The sequence below is a fragment of the Sceloporus occidentalis genome, unplaced genomic scaffold (assembly GCF_023333645.1).
Source record: "Sceloporus occidentalis isolate IW3139 unplaced genomic scaffold, rSceOcc1.0.p SCAF_3, whole genome shotgun sequence".
In the NCBI taxonomy this organism is placed as follows: Eukaryota; Metazoa; Chordata; class Lepidosauria; order Squamata; family Phrynosomatidae; genus Sceloporus; species Sceloporus occidentalis.
The window spans coordinates 122,079,154-122,095,907 of NW_028316983.1; the positions used below are offsets into that span (position 1 = coordinate 122,079,154).

Sequence of the window (16,754 nt, forward strand, 5' to 3'; positions counted from 1 at the left end):
GTCGAGATACAGAAAAATAATTATTCCCTGTATTCGAAGGTGAGAGATGACTGCTGCCATGCATTTGGTGAACACGCGTGGGGCGGTGGAGAGGCGAAAGGGAAGAATGGTATATCGAAAGAGATCTCCATCGATGGCAAAGAAATTTGCGGTGTTGTGGTCTGATGCTGATGTGGAAATACGCATCTTTCAGATTGATCGACACAAACCAATCTCCTTGATGGAGGAAGGGGAAAATTGACTGGAGAGTTACCATCCTAAACATGGGAGGGTTGATGTAGGAGTTGACCCTTCTCAAGTCCAGAATGGGACGGAGCCCACCACCTCGTTTCGAAACTGTGAAGTACCGAGAAAAGAAGCTGTCCAGCCTGCAACTAGGTGGAATTAGTTGGATGGCACCTTTGTTGAGAAGGGAGACGATCTCTTCCTGGAGAGTAGGGGAAGAGAGAGTGGAACAGAAAACGCTGCGAGGAATATTTGAGAATTCTATGGCATAACCCAAACGAATGATGGTAAGGACCCAGGTGTTGGAGGTGATTTGACACCATTGGTCATAAAAGCTGGATAGTCTGGGTTGGGGAGCAGACAGAGGGAGAGAGAAGATGGACTATGGTGTCATTGTCTCGGTGGAGTTGACAAAAATGGGATTTAGAAGAGGAAGAAGCCTTCTTCAAAGATTGTTTTTGGTTTTGACATTGCTGTTGCTGACTGTTTTGTTGTTTGTTGTGTTGTTTATAAGGTCTTCCTGAAGATTGTTGGGAAGAGCTCTTATATTGGGATGACCTTCCAGAACATGGTTGAGAATAAAAAGAAGAAAGGGCCGATTTGTCACACCATTGGCATCTCTTGTATTGTTGTTTATTTGTGGTCAGCCCAAGGCGTTTAGCAGTTAGACGATTTTTGGCCAGAGTGCTGAGAGTGTCGTCTGTATTGGTTGCAAAGAGGCCCTCACCATCAAAGGGTAGGTCTTCAATTTTGATTCTGGCTTCATCAGTAAGATCTGTGGACCTGAACCAGGTAAATCTGTGAAGGGCGACGGCACTGGAAATTTTTTTAGCTGAGCAGTTGACTAAGTGTATGGCTGAGTGGAGCTGTTGGTTAACCAAAGAGAGGGACTCAGCATAGAAGTCCACAGCTGCAGATTTTTGTTCTTCAGGCAGATAGGGATGAAGGAAGCCACCTTGTCCCAAAAAAACTTCTGGTAGGCCACCATACAGGCTTGGAGGTTGGCGACCTTGACATTCAGGACAGCAGAAGAATAGAATCTGCAACCGAAGATGTTCATACGTCTGCCATCTTTGTCTACTGGGGCAGAGTGAGTCTTGCCTGATGATTTTGTAGTAGATTCAACCACCTGAGAATTGGGTGCAGGTTGGGTGAAGAGATATGGAGCTGTATCCAGTTGAATCTTGTACATGCCTTCAAGTTCCTTAGATGCCAGGGGCATAGAGGCAGGTCTGTGCCATAATAGGGCCATTACATCGGACAAGGAGGCCAAAAATAGAAGGACCGCCGGCTGGTTAGGAACAGGCAAAATATCATAAACTGGGTCCCTAGGAGGTTTAGGAGGTTGGTCAACGTGGAGACCTATGGCCCTGGTCTCTCTTTTTTACTTTCTGCCTATTGGAGTGAGTGGAAGGAGCATAACCCAAACTACAGGATGTGGGGGTCTTATCTACTGGGAAAAGGCAACAAGGGGATTAGATCTGATCCTAACCAACAGGGATGACCTCGTTAATGGGGTGCAAGTGGCAGGATCCTTAGGAGGACGTGAACATGTTATCCTGGAATTTGTTATACAGTGGAATGGAGAAGCCAGGCATAGTCAGACACACATTCTAGAGACCATTTTGCAGACCCTCCCACCCTGAGGCCTGCCATTAGCAACAGAACAATACACATCCAAATCACTGCTGCCTTTCCAGGTCACAAAATATATATACCCAAATCCTTTCCAGGCAAGCATTCTTTGAAGATGCCAGCCACAGATGCTGGCAAAACATCAGAAGAAACTCTTCTAGAACATGGCCACATAGCACGAAAAACCCACACATTCTAGACTTTAGGAAAGCTGATTTCAGCAAACTTAGGGAAATACTGGGGGTCATCCCATTATCAGGAATAGTAAAAGAGAAAGGAGCTCAGGACAGACGGGGATTTCTCAAAAAGGGAAATACTAAAGGCACAATTTCAAATAGTTTCAATGAGGAGGAAAAATGGGACATGTCTCAAGACACAGGATGGATGACTAAAGAACTTTAAACTGAACTAAGTTTTAAACAGAACATGTAAAAGAAATGGAAAAAAGGAGACACCACCAAAGAGGAATTCAAACAAATAGCTAGCACGTGTAATGGTAAATTCAGAAAAGCTGAAGTGCAGAATGAGCTCAGGCTTGCTAGAGAGGTTAAGAACAATAAAAGGTGCTTTTTGGGTTATGTCCGTAGGAAAAGGAAGGAGGAAGAAATGGTGGGGCCATTGTGCGGAGAAGACAGCTAAATGTTAACAGGGAACAGAGAAAAGTAAAAACTCCTCAACACCTTCTTTGCCTCAAGTCTTCTCAGAAAAGGAAAATGGTGCTCAGCCTGAGGAAAATGGAGCAGAGGACACAATAGGGGAAATGCAGCAAAGAATAAGTAAAGAAGTAGTACAGGAATATCTTGTTATTGTCAAGGAATTCAAATCTCAAGCTGTAGATGAACGACATCTAAGAGCTGTATGGTTCTAGGACCCCTTTGGGCAACAAAATCCGTAAATGCTGAAGTGCCATGAAATACAATGGCATATGACATCCATACAATGGTGTCCCTTATATAAAATAGGGAAATCAAGGTTTTCTTTTTGGAATTTATATTTTAAAAAAATATTTTCAAGACATGGATGGTTGAATCTGTGGATAAAGAATCCATGGATATGGAGAAATTACTGTATATATTTAAGATTACTGAATATGGACAGTGAGGAAGCTGCTGCAGTCACCTCCAACAGCTATAGTATGTCTGTATTCTGGCTGAAGGATGTGGGTAACTTCACCTGCACCAAGTGCAAACTGGTTCCCCTGCTGAAAGAGAGGATACAGCAACTTGGGGCTCATTTATGGACTCTTCAGCAACTTCAGCATGAGATTTTCTTGGACAGAGCAGAACAGACTGTCTTAGTTGAGGATGAAACAGGGGACATCTCTCAGGAGGAATTCATCTCACATTCACAGATATTTGGAGGAAGATGACACATAGAAATACAGTGCGCCCGTGTCATACGCGGGCTCGCTTTATGCAGTTTTCAGCATATGCTGAAAGCTGCGCGGGGCTCGAGTACAGGCGTTTTTTGTTAAATGCGGGGGAGTCCAGAACAGATCCCCCGCATAAAAAAAGGGCACACTGTAGAAGGACCAGGGATTGTCCTTAAGAGTTTAGAGCTGCAGAATTGATTTGAAGCTCTCTTCCTCACACATGCTGTTGAGGGGCAGCAAGAAGAGCCACAATGTTAGTCTTTAGAGAATATGCACAAGACGTTGCAAGGTTCGGCGAGTACTGCCAAACCTTTGACGCAGAATGTAGTGGTGGTAGGGGACTTCTTGCTGAGAGGAGCAGAATTAGTAATGTTCAGGCTTGACAAGATATCTCGATAGGTGTGTTTTCTTCCTGGGGCAAAAATCTGAAATATAATGGAGAGGCTGATAGGACTCATCAAGCCCACTGATCGTTAGCCTTTCCTTTTGGTTCGTGTGGGAATCAATGACACTGCTTGTTAAGGTATTGAAAGTGGAAAATGTTCAGATGCGGCAATGTCTGCTGAAGCCTAGATTGGCTACACCTAGAGCCCTGAGCAGCAGCCGAATGCTCAAGGTCGAATGTGCTGGACAGCACGTACAGTAAATGTAAATATGCTATGTCATCAGACAGAAGAGGAATTGGTATCCATGGTACATAGCAACATGTACAGGAAGAGGTTGGGCTAAGTGGTGGCCTCATGGCAATTGTGTATATAAGCCCAGACGCTGTTTATACTGTGTGGGGATAGTGTGGTGTGACAGTTGGTGTGAGATTTGTACAGTGGTGTTTAGTAATAGCTCGTGTGTTTGGAACTAAGAACAAATAAAGCCCTCTTAGGAGTGATAAGCTGGAGAGTGCTGTTTCTTTGATCTGGCAGCTGTTTCTCCAGGCATTCTTCCAAGCAAACCAGAGGTTTGCGTTTGAGGCTTTGCTCTGCTTTGCCGTGGGGAGATAACAGACGTCCATCTTCATCCAGTCGACACCGGACCAGATTCATCAACACTGCAAAGCATAGTCTTCAGACTAGCATATGAGAATCTGGGTAGGAAGCTGAAGGACCCTGACACACAGGTTATTATGTTGCTACTCCAAGTTGAAGAACATGGTGAAGGAAGGAAGAGGTGGACAACTGGCTCTGCAGATGGAATCACTCCCAGTATTTCTCTAAGTTTACTGAAATGAGCTTTCTTAAAGTTTAGAATGAACATTAGATTTGGCTTCTCCTTACTTTTGTATAACAAACTCCAGTAGAACACTGTCATTCCCAGTTGAGGATCCCACCACTTCCACCCCATTAACTAGGTCATTAGTGTTGCTTTGGATCGGATCTAAAATAGCTGATCCCCTTGTGACTTCATCCACCTTCTGAACAATGAAATTGTCTTCAAGGCAATTTATAAACTATTACTGAGATCTAAAACAGAAGGGAAACAAGTGAAAGATTGTATATTAAAACAGGCTGTTTGGGTCACTCTGCCTTGCACCCATTTGGCTATCTCAATGGATTGAGAAGAGGCATCTGGAAAGTTAAGAACCTCCTCCTTTACCTCCACAGCCCCCTGGGGTTAAGGTTGTTTAAGGCTCTATTAATTGAGAATGTGAAGTGTGCTTAGTAGCCTCAGCAAAGTCAGAGGCAAACTAAGGTCTGCTTCTAAGCGATTTAACACCCCTATCTATGAAACCAACCACCCAGTGAACATGGTGGCTCCAGAAAAGGCAACCATAGGGATGGGGATGGCTGGCAAGTATGCACAGTTCCAATGGTAAGAGCATTCACATGTCACTAGTGATTCTGAAGTGTCTAGGGGCTGGGGGAACGGAATTACCTTTCTATTTGGTCTTAACCTCCTCATTTCCACCCTCATCCCAAAGGCACACAGCACAATAAGCAGAAAGGCATGAGGCAGTCAAGGAATAAGGAATCTGAGGGAGAAGGACCTACTACCACACCTGCGCTAAAAAAGGTGGGGAAGGGGGTTAGAACAAAGAAGAAATATAGAATGGAAATATAGCCAAAAGAAAGATGGAGGAACAGAGTACAGTATATTCAGTTCAGAGTATATTCACCAGGGTAGGGCAAGGTGAAAGAACTGATGAGCCAGGGATCCATTTACACGTGATCCCAAGCTTCACCTGGGAGTACCAAGAATTAACCCATACATGCGTGGCTCCTTCAGTGGCTGAAAATTCCCTTCATATTTAAGTAAGCTCCTTTGCTAGAAACTTTTTTTTTTAATTTCTGAAACAGATTTGCAAAACGTTTCTACCCATGCCAAATTCCCAGTGATTGTTTTAGAGAGACGTATCAAAAACTTACTGGAATAGGGCACATACAATGTAATATTCTTCCATCTCTAGGCTTCAAACCTCAACAAAAGTGGGAGCCCCAGCCAAGATTACTTAAACTCAAAGCTTAGCCATGGTTAATTAACACAAAAAGAAGAATGAGAATCAGGACTAGCACCATTTGGATGGGGCAAGCAACAAACAACAGCATTTGTTTTTCAGCACTTTCCACAACAGAAAAATCGCTGGCATGTTCACTTACCATACTTTAGTTACATTATGCTAACATTTGAAAATATTCATAAACATAACAAGTGCCAAATTAGAACTAAAGGAAAGTGGGAAATGAAAACAAAAAATCTCAATAGACTTATAGATTTAGGGAACTGGTCACCAGAGAACATTGTCCACAGCTATCTCACAGTAAAGTTTAATAATCTGATTGGTTTCTGCTTGCAACCAAAAATGGTAGTTGAATAATTCACATCTATAGTATGTATACATTTTAGCGTTCCCAAAGCAATATTTTACCTGTTGCCTTTGAAATCTTGGTGGTAATGATTTCTGAAACTGTTTTGAATAGCCAGAAGAAAGAGCAGGGCGAGAGTGAGCACCAGAATCTGCCTCACTTTCATGAGAACTCTCTCTTTCATTATTATTGTTCTCCTGTGTAGCGGAAACAGCTTGCCATTCTGTCCAAAGAAGAGAAAAAAGCAAGTCTAGAACCAAATATATATTACTCAAAGCAGCTCATACTTTCAAATGAAAAAAATCATCCTAATCATCCCAATAATCTAATATGTTAATATAGGTAGGTAATTTTTAGTCATACTACATATTATGATGAAGCTGTTGAAACTAAGGAGAAGTCGGAGACAAAGCCTAACAAACATGGTACATATAGGAAAATATCCTTAAGCTACACTTACAGTGAAACAAGAAAGCAAAAATGGATATCTGCAGAACAGAATTCAGTAAGTTTTGAACCAAGACCATTAACTATTAATCTACTGGATGTAAAAGGTAAAGGTATTCCCCGTTGACAAGTTCATCAAGTCGTGTCCGATCATAGGGAGCGGTACTCATCTCTGTTACTAAGCCAGCGTTGTCAGAAATTACTCTGTGATCATGTGGCCAGCATGATTGTACAGAATGCTGTTTACCTTCCTACCAGAGTGGTACCTATTTATTAACTTGCATTTGCATGCTTTCAAACTGCTAGGTTGGCAGAATTCTACACTGGGTAAAAAAATTGCAGGTTAAGCAAGTGCACTCTCCATAAATTGGAAACTTAAGGCTAGGATATATAGCAGATATGTATCAATGTATATCTTCCTGGGAAATTAAGAACCTAAAGCAGCTTTTATTTCAAATTAGATAAGCTTTTGTTCAATTTAAGCAGCACCTGTCCTTTTCTGCTGTTGAAACATCTACAATAAACATTTAAGAAAAGCTGCTTTAGTACACATTCAACACAAAACAACAGACTATTAGGCTACTTAAACTACATCTGCTTTATTGTATGCAGGACTGCAGACATAGTTTTAATACATACATATGGGGAAGGATCTGGTAAAACCACCTGAGTGTGCCTCATCTATAAAAACCCTATGAAATTAATGGGGTTGCCATACGTTGACTCTCAACTTGAAGGCACATACACACATGTGTACACATATATATTGGTCTATATCATTCAAAAAGGCCTGAATCCTCCTGTACAGCGCTATAAAAATAAACTATAAATAAACTATAAACTTAATCTTGGTCCACTGAATTAGTGGGATTCATCTGCATACTGACTCAACATTCAGTCTACTCTAGTATCGACTGATCAAAAGATTCAGGTCAATTAATTCTTCTATCTCCCAATCATTATTGGAGGATATGATAAGCCTATCTTAAATGTTTTCTGTCAGGCGATTTAAAAATGTGTACAGCAATAGCAACAGCAACAACAATATAACAACAACAATAATTGTAACATTATTTGTTTATAATATACCCTAATCTATAATCTCAAAAAGGAACTGAGGGTTTAAGTGGGAAGAGAGCTAATAAGGCAGATGGAAAGTGGGTGGGGCTACTGGCAAAATGCTTCTAATAGCTCTAGAAAGTTCTGAATATGCTCTGCACAGGAAAACCCATTTGTGTGATTCACAGAGACCATGACAAAGAACAAAACTTTGTTTTCTGAATGTCTAAATTGAGAATTACTATGGCAGTCCTATGTTTAAAAAATCTGACATTGGCCAATATGCTGTTTCCTTTAAATGGTGGGTGTGGATTAACTGCAAGCCCTCCAGATGCTGTTAAGATTTAAACTCTGATCAGCTCAAGTTAGCCTGACTTAAACAAAATAATTGATACAGACCTCTTTCCTCATCATTGCTGGTTTCACTTTCTTCGGGTTTCTCTACTTTCAGAGGTGGGGTGATTGGTTTTTGAGGCTCAGAAAGTTCAGGTGTAGGTTTCTCTTCTGGTTTTTCTTTCTCTTCTCTTTCTGTCTCTTTCTCCTTTTCAGGTTCTTTTTCTTTCTCTTGGCTTTCTTTTTCCTCTCTGTCAATTACTATCACTTTGTCTTTCCCCTTTTCATTTGCTTTCCCCCTCTCCTTTTCAATTTCTTTCTCCTTCATCTTTTCTTTTTCCTTCAATGAATCTTCCCGGAGTGGTTTTGTTACACATCCAAATTTCTCATTTAATCGTTTTAATTTCTCAGCACATGCTGCTTTTCTTTGTTCTTCCATTCTTCGTTCCTCTTCTTCTCGTCTTTTACGGGCTCGTTCTACTGCTGCAGATACTTCTGCTTGCTGTCTTCTCCTCTGCTTCCAAATTTCATCCTCATCTGGCACTGGTCTAGGAGGAAAGGAACCCTGTTTTCCCGGTCCTGGCAATCGATCTGGAACAGGATGCTGTTTTGTGAAATAAAGAAAAACAGAAAACTCTCAAATACCTAAATTGCTTTCTGCTTCTATTAGCAACCTTGGAAAAGGAATTCCAATATGTAAAATCTCAAAATGTTATCACATATGGTCAGGTAAGGCCTAGCAAGTGGAGTGCTGATCATATACAATATAAACCAGCAAGGGGAACAGTACTAGGAATACTTAAATTTCACCCATTTTCACTGAGAAATATCCAGAGCAGGCATTAATTTAAGCTAAGATAACTTTATCAGGAATAAATTTAGGGTTAAGACATACCATGAACAACTGCTATTCTAAAAGGGCCTTTTCAATTATGTTATAAACTAGTATATAGAAGAAAAAGTAAAATCTTTAGTATTTGCCAAATCTATTACTATTTCCAGACATATTTATTTTATTACTTTATGGGAATTAAAAACATTTTAAAGAAAGAATGAATTGCAGGTTTTAAGGAGTAGAGAATGTAGCAGGTTATAACATTTTGTTTTAGGGTGAGTACAGTTAAGTCCTCTGTATCTGTGGTTTCTACATCTCTGACATAAAAGTACTTTAAAAAATCTAAAAAGCAAACCTTTCTTTTGCCATTTTATATACAGTAAATAATTTTACTTTACCACTATAAATGAGCAACCATGATTTTGGTATCCACAGGGGATCATCATATAGTATGAGCATAAAACAAGGCCCCACTGTATAATTTACTGTTAGTGTTCAGGTAATTGCAGGTAGTCTATACATGTACCAGGAATTGTCAGCCTTCACCCAGGGTACACTACCTCCCCAGTGTCAGATACCTCTACAGATTAAGGATCTTCAGAACTACATTTTATGTGTTGTTATGAAGTGTAATGGAACAGAAAAAGTCAACTCCTATTAACAAGCAAAACCACTTTACTTTCCACACATTAAGGGACTTTTTTGGATTCTAGCCTATGCTTTTCATTAAATCATTGAAAGAAAAAACATAATGATAGCAATAGGTATCATACAATACATGTCATATGCCTGTCATGCCAATATAGCTGAGCAGAGTTTACATTTTAGTAGAAAATAAAGAAAGGAATATAAATATTTGATATCTGCATCCAATTGTTATTTCAACTTTTGTTCATACCTGAAGGACAGATTTTGGATGTTGCCCAGAACTGCCCCTCTCAAGCACCAAAGACTGTGTTGGTGACAGTCCCTGGCCCTGCTGAATAAAAATAAATTCTTATAAATATTCTTCTAAAACCAAGAAGCTGAATGAAGCCCATTAAACACCTTTAACTATAAAAGCTGAATTCTGCACAAAATCAGAAAAGCTAGGAGAACAAAGAAGAAATAAAGATAAAGAACATACCTCTCAAATCTCAATAATTATATAAAATTACTAGCTGCTTTTTAACCAGAAGTACTTCAGTCATATTAGAAGTAAGAATAGGTTCCTTACCTGTAACTGTGGTTTTGTGAGTGGTCTAATACAAATGATTTTCCCACCTGCGTCAGTGCTGCATTCAGAGAGTTCTAGAGCTGAATAGCCTAGCATGAGTACCCCGCTTCCTCCCATTTCCTGCACATGTCTAAGCCTGCCAAGCTACTGCCCCCATTCTGTTTTGAAGTCCACTGTAAAACTGACAGGGACCTGAAATAGGGGAGGTATGACTGCTTTGTGTGAGGGACAGGAACAGATGACCACATGAAGTACCACAGTTACAGATAAGCAACCTGTTCTTTGAGGTCTCTGTCTGTGAGCTCGAGATTTAAGGGGTAACGTAACATCATCCAGCACTGACAAAGTCACTATTCCCTGATCTTCCTTGTGACTGACCAGGAGCACCTCTGTCTTGATTGGATTAAGTTTCAATGTGTTTGCCCTATGGCAATGACTAATTGCTATGAAAAAGTTCTTTCCTATGCCACATAAAGCAGCACAGGTTTCATTACTTCTGAAAAAGCCTAGCAGTGAAAACAGTGTTCCAGGGGATACATCACTACTCAGTCACCTGTACTAGAATATTGATGTACATCCTACCTGAACTTTTGATATCAATTTCTTTTGAACACAAAACCAAAATTATTACATGTGTTCCATGGTAAAACTTTCCAATCATGTTGAACAATGTGGCATATGGACACTGAGACAGTGGCTGTAGTCCTGGACATGTACCACTCTTAACTCAGTGAGAGGCAAGAAGCCAGACTATTTAGACCAGGGGTAGGCAACCTACAGTCCGCAGGCTGGATGCGGCCCGGCAAGGCCTTGGGACCGGCCCCAGCCCGGCCCTGCCGCTGATCGCCGCCGGAGCCTTTGGCCTCTCACATGAGGGTGTGGGGCCTTTGGCCTATCAGGAGGAGGCAGGCAAGGGGGGGGGCAAGCAGCGGGCAAGGGGGGAAATTGTCTATAGAAGCCTCAGAAACATGCATTTTTTTAAAAATCAGCAAATTTTTTCGCATGTTGTCCATTTAAAAAAAAAATGTCCTCCATTTGAAAATTTTGTCCTACATTTGTCCCGGTTTATTTATTTATTTATTTTTAAATTATTTAATTATTTTATTTTTTGGGGGCTTCGGCCCCCCAGTTGTCTGAGGGACAGCAACCTGGCCCCCGGCTCAAAAAGGTTGCCTACCCCTGATTTAGACAACATATATAAGTCAAAGCAAGATACAACTAAACAGACAAGGACTGGTAAGTAACAGGACAACAGCAATATCAGCTTTGCACATTTTAAAAGATTTCAACTGCAGAGTAAACAGCCATGTTTTAGCAAATATGCTACCTTGTTTGTGTATTTGTTGTACAAAATTAATATAAAACACAGGTCAATAAACAATCTGTAACTCAGGGCATACTGGGTGTATAGAAACTGATAAAATAAAACATACCTGGTCAAACTGACCACTTTTGCTATAGGGGCCTTTTGATCCAATTGATTGCAAAGAAGCGGTAGATGATTTATGTTCTCCATTTTTCTTCTCCAGGTCTTTTGTAGATTCATTACTGGATAAAGAACATTAATGAAAGAACATTTTTAGATACTATCTTTTTATGTTTAAAAAAATTAATAATAAAAATACTTTATTCATCATACAAAATCATGCAATCATAAAACAATGGTATAAAAAAGTTTCATATCGTTAAAAACTTTCCTTATTAAAATTTTACACAATTCAATTCGTTTAGAATAAATCTAACCATAAAGAACAGTGGCTAGATGGAGGAGAAACGGATGTAAAATTTGTATTAATGTAATCTATAAGAGGAGACCATTTTTCCTGAACAGGTCTTTGATTTTGTTTTGAGTTATATTTCATATTATATGTTAATTTCTCCATAAGCCATTGATCCCAAACTCTTTTCCACCAGCTATCCAGGGATACAAGACCTGTCTTCCAATTATTAGCCACTTCTAGACAAGCTGCTGTCAGCAAAAAAGATATCAACTTTCTGTTTTTTAAAGATTTATTACCTTTTGTGTTTATTGAAAGTAACAAAAGAGCTGGGCAAAAAAATATTTTTTGTTTTGTAATTGGAGCAATTTGGTTGATCACATCATGCCAGAAGTGAGTAATTTTGGAACAGTATAACCACATATGGATATAAGTCCCTAAGACTAGACAACCTCTCCAACACAAAGGTGATATAGATTTTATCATCTGTGACTTCCTAACAGGGGTTAGATACCATTTATGTACTAGCTTTAGAAAGTTCTCTCTGGTTAAAGCTGATCTTGACTTCAACACAGAAGATGCCCAAATAGCACACCAGTCTGATTCTGGAATTGGTATGGACAGGTTGCTTACCTGTAACAGTATTTCTTCGAGTGGTCATCTGCGAATACATACAAATGGGTTTTACTGCGCCTGCGCAGTGCTGTTCGGAAACTTCTAGAATCACTGGGCAAAGTTTACTTTGCAACATATAGAAACTTTTTGGCGGTAACCCCGCCCACCCGTTATAAGGCCCCTGCCTTCCCGCTCTTTCCCCAGTTCCGCAATTTTTCCGCCAAGCAGGCGATGGAAAGAGCCAATAAGAGCAGGACACTGAGGGGATGGATGGGTGGGATTTGTATGTATTCGCAGATGACCACTCGAAGAAATACTGTTACAGGTAAGCAACCTGTCCTCCTTCTTCGTGGTCTCTGCGAATCATACAAATGGGTTTAGACTGACAAGCTTAGGTATGCGGCGGAGGGAGTGTCCTGAAACCAAAGCTGTGGTAAACCAAAGGTATATTTATTGAAACAATAAACCCTTGAACCATAAAAAGAGTCAGTCTTTTTGTTGATGCACAGACCAAACATAGCAACAACATTGCTAAACCTGAGAAGGGAACAAGAGGTCGTGCAAGACCAGTCCCATAGAAATTGTGCAAACCAACATTCAACAAATTGAAAACAGTAGCATATGTACATAAGTGCTGAAACACAAACCATCAGTAGTGCAATCAATGCAACCCTGAAACCAACACAGCCCTCCCGAAGGCTGCGTCTCGGATGGCTCTGGTGTCCAACCTATAATGCTTAATAAAAGTCAGAGGTTGGGACCAGACAGCAGCCTTGCAGACATCCTCCAAGGGAATCCCCGACAGGAATGCAGAGGATGCTGACACTGCCCTTGTGGAATGAGACCGAACCCTGCCCGGGAGAGGTTTGCCCAAAAGTTCATAGCAGAGGTGGATGGTACCGGCCACCCATTTGGAAAGCCTCTGCGCAGACACAGGCAACCCTTTCTTCGGCTCCGAGTAGCACTGGAAGAGTCTTTCGGAGCGACTGGAGGCAGCAGTTCTGTCCAAATAAAAAGCCAGAGCTCTCCTGACATCAAGAGAGTGCAGGCTTTGCTCCGCATCTGAAGTTGAGTTGGATGCGAGAGTAGGCAACACAATGTCCTGGCACATGTGGAAAGCAGACACAACCTTCGGCAAGAAAGTAATGTCTGTCCGAAGGACCACCTTGTCCTTGTGAAACCTCAGGAAGGGCTGGTCCCTCCGCAAGGCACAGAGTTTGCCCGCACGGCGGGCAGAGGTGATGGCCACAAGAAAGGCGGTTTTCCAAGTCAGTAGTCTCAAGTCCGCTGTGGCCATTGGCTCGAAGGGCTTGGACTGGAGCGCGGACAGTACCGCCTCCAAGCTCCAAGCCGGCGCCGGTACCGACACAGGAGGATGCAAGTTGGCACATCCCTTAAGGAACCCCTTCACCAAGGGATCCCTAAAAAAGGAAGCCCTCCCCCCGAATTGGTACTTGGCACAAATGGCAGACAAATAGCACTTGATGGATGCGAGGCACAGCCCTTCATCCAAAAGCGCCATCAAAAATTCCAGCACCACTGGAGTGGAGACTTGAGCAGGAGACAAGCCCTTTCGATCAAGGAAGAGGCTAAACCGCTTCCATTTCAGGGCATAGGACCACTGGGTAGAAGGTTTCCTTGCAGCCAGGATCACCGTCCTCACCGACTCCGGCAGGGCGGTTAGGGCTGTATCTTCCAGGCCACCAGCGGCAGGTTCACGATGTCCGGGTGCAAGATCTGGCCGTCCTGGATCGACAACAGGTCGGGACGGAAGTCAAGGCGGAGGAAGCATCTCCTGGAGAGGTGGAGAAGGGATGCGAACCAAGGCTGTCTGGGCCACCACGGGGTGATCAGGATCGCATGCGAATGGTCCGTTGTCATCTTGGACACCACCCTGGTGATGAGAGGGAAGGGAGGAAAGGCGTAAAGCAGCTCTCCCGTCCAAAGGAAGGCGAACGCGTCTCCGAGGGATCCGTCCATTAGCCTTCTGGAGCAGAACTGGGGACAGTGGCTGTTCCACTCGGTCGCAAAGAGGTCGATCCGGGGGGTTCCCCACCGCTCGAACAGATCACTGACCGTCTCCGGATGGAGCCTCCACTCGTGGCACGCCGAAGAGGATCTGCTTAGGCGATCTGCCAACTTGTTGTCCTCTCCTGGGAGGTGAATCGCCTGGAGGAGCACCTGTCTCTGGATGCACCAGTCCCAGATGCGGAGAGTGATCTCGAGCAGAGTCCTGGACTTGGTGCCTCCTTGCTTGTTGATGTAATACATCACGGTAGTATTGTCCGTCCTGAGAAGGACCACGTTGCCTGTGACAGTGAGCTTGAATGCCTTCAGAGCCTTCTCGACTGCGAGCATCTCCAAACCATTGACGTGGAGATGTTTGTCCTGGGCCGACCACTTGTCCTTGACAACCAGGTCGAGCAGGTGGGCGCCCCAGCCCTCCAGAGAAGCATCGGTTGTCAAAGTCAATTGAGGCTGAGGCTGATGGAAGGCATCCCGATACAGACGTTGCGATCGTCCAACCACCATCTCAGGGAGGTGGCCACCGGCCTCGGTACCGTGAGCCACTTTGACGGAGGGTCCTCCATCGGGGAGAAGACTGAGAGGAACCAGGACTGTAGCGGGCGTAGGCGAAGCCGTGCCCACGGTGTCACGAAGGTCGTTGACGCCATGTGTCCCAGAGCGACTTGGACGTCCCTGGCCCTCACCCTTCTGTGGGAAATGCAAGGCTTCAGTGATGCTACTAACGCCTGGAAGCGGTCCGTAGGAAGGAAGGCGGAGCATCTTTCGGAGTCGAGGATGGCTCCGATGAACTTGGCCTGCCTGGCCGGAGTGAAGTGAGACTTCTCCTTGTTGACAACCAGTCCGAGAGAGTCCAACAGATGCAAGGCGAACGAGATTGCCTCTCGGAGGTCCTGTTGTGAGTCGGCGACAAACAGCCAGTCGTCTAGGTAAGGGAAGACCCTGTAACCTTTCTGGTGGAGGTATGCTACCACTGGAGCCATGCACTTTGTAAAGGCCCGTGGAGCCGTGTGGCAAGGCCAAAGGGAAGCACGTTGTAGTGGTACGCGGTGGAGCCGACGGCGAAGGCGAGGAATCTCCTGTGGGACTCCCAAATTCCAATGTGGAAGTAGGCGTCCTTCAAGTCGACCGTTGCAAACCACAGGCCCTGGTATAGGAGAGGCAAAATAGAAGCCAAGGTTACCATCCGGAACCGGCGGTATTCGAGGAAGAGGTTCAACTCTCTTAAGTCCAAAATGGGTCTGATGCCGCCATCTGCCTTCGGTATCGTGAAGTACCTGGAGAAAAAGGCCCTGGAACAGTGTTCAGGGGATAACGGAGAGATTGCCCCTTTGAGAAGCAAAGTGCGCACTTCGTCGAGAAGGGTGTCCGAGGGGGGGGTGGTGGAAATAAAAGCTCCGGTGGGCGGGAGCTCTTCGAACTCGAGGGAATAGCCCCTACAGACAATGTCTAGTACCCAGGAGTCGGAAGAAATAGAGGCCCAAACGTTGGCAAAGGGCCTAAGGATGTCCAAAAAGCAAAGAAGAGAGGCGAAGTGCGCGGGAAGTTTTCATGCCCTCTTTTTGCCTTGATCGGGGTCTTGCCAGCGGTTTTTACAGTACCGGGAAGACTGATTCCGGCGGCCAGAAGACGAAGAGGATTGGGACGGGTACCTCTGGCGCTGAGAGCCCTGCTGATGAAACTGGCGGTCCTGATAGGAGGACCTATGAAATTGACCTTGCTGCTGTTGCCAAGGGCGAAATCGCTTGCGGAAAGGGGATGGAACGGGGGCCAACATACCATGTTTTCTTGCTGCCGCCTTCATCCTGAATTTTCGATTGAGTCTATCGTCAGTCTCGGCATGGAAGAGGCCCGAGTCATCAATGGGCATGTCTTCAATGGTGGCTCTGACGCTAGAATTGAGGTCCGAGCCCCTTAGCCAGGCGTGCCTCCTTAGGGCGATGGATGCTGCCATGGCCCTGCCCGAACACTCCACGACATTCCTGGACGCTGTGATGAGCCAGGCGCCAATGGAATGGGCCTCATCTCTGATTTCAGTCAGTGTCCGTTGTACCCCATTCAGGACGTCCGGCACAATCGGGGAGATGCCCTCCATCAGGGTTTGAACATAGGCGCCCATACAGGCAGTGTAGTTGGTCGCCTTCACCGCCAACGCAGCCGCTGCATAAGCTTTTCTAGCCAAGGCATCAATCTTCTTGGCCTCCTTGTCCATTGGTGACGCCGCCTGACGCTTCGTGGAGACCTGCTGGGCGCCCTCAACGATAGCCGAATTCTGACGAGGGTGCGAGGTCAACCATGGTGAGCTTGGAGCCGAAACCCTGTAGAGGGACTCAATTTTGCGTGGCGGGCCAAGGAGTGAAGAAGGGGCGTCCCAGGAGCGCTTGACCAAAGTCTCTAGAGATGGCAGGAACGGGACGGAGGGTGTCGCGTGGACCCGACCATGAACCCTGCGCTCAACCGGATCCTTGGCTTCCTC

The 16,754-nt window shown here is 44.0% G+C and overlaps 1 protein-coding gene across 11 annotated transcripts in view; it reads right to left on the reverse strand.

The window, feature by feature from the left end:
* Positions 1–16,754, reverse strand: part of PRRC2C (proline rich coiled-coil 2C) — a 194,983-nt gene that overhangs the window by 120,535 nt on the left and 57,694 nt on the right. For 8 of the 11 annotated variants that reach the window (XM_089516029.1, XM_089516028.1, XM_089516034.1 and 5 more), the window contains exons 10-13: positions 11,354–11,468; positions 9,603–9,683; positions 7,936–8,473; positions 6,093–6,253 (exon numbers count right to left, since the gene is read on the reverse strand). In XM_089516029.1, coding sequence (XP_089372155.1) covers positions 6,093–6,253; positions 7,936–8,473; positions 9,603–9,683; positions 11,354–11,468 — 895 coding nt within the window. The remainder of the gene's footprint in view (positions 1–6,092; positions 6,254–7,935; positions 8,474–9,602; positions 9,684–11,353; positions 11,469–16,754) is intronic. The other 3 variants (XM_089516035.1, XM_089516025.1, XM_089516032.1) reach the window with 2 other exon arrangements.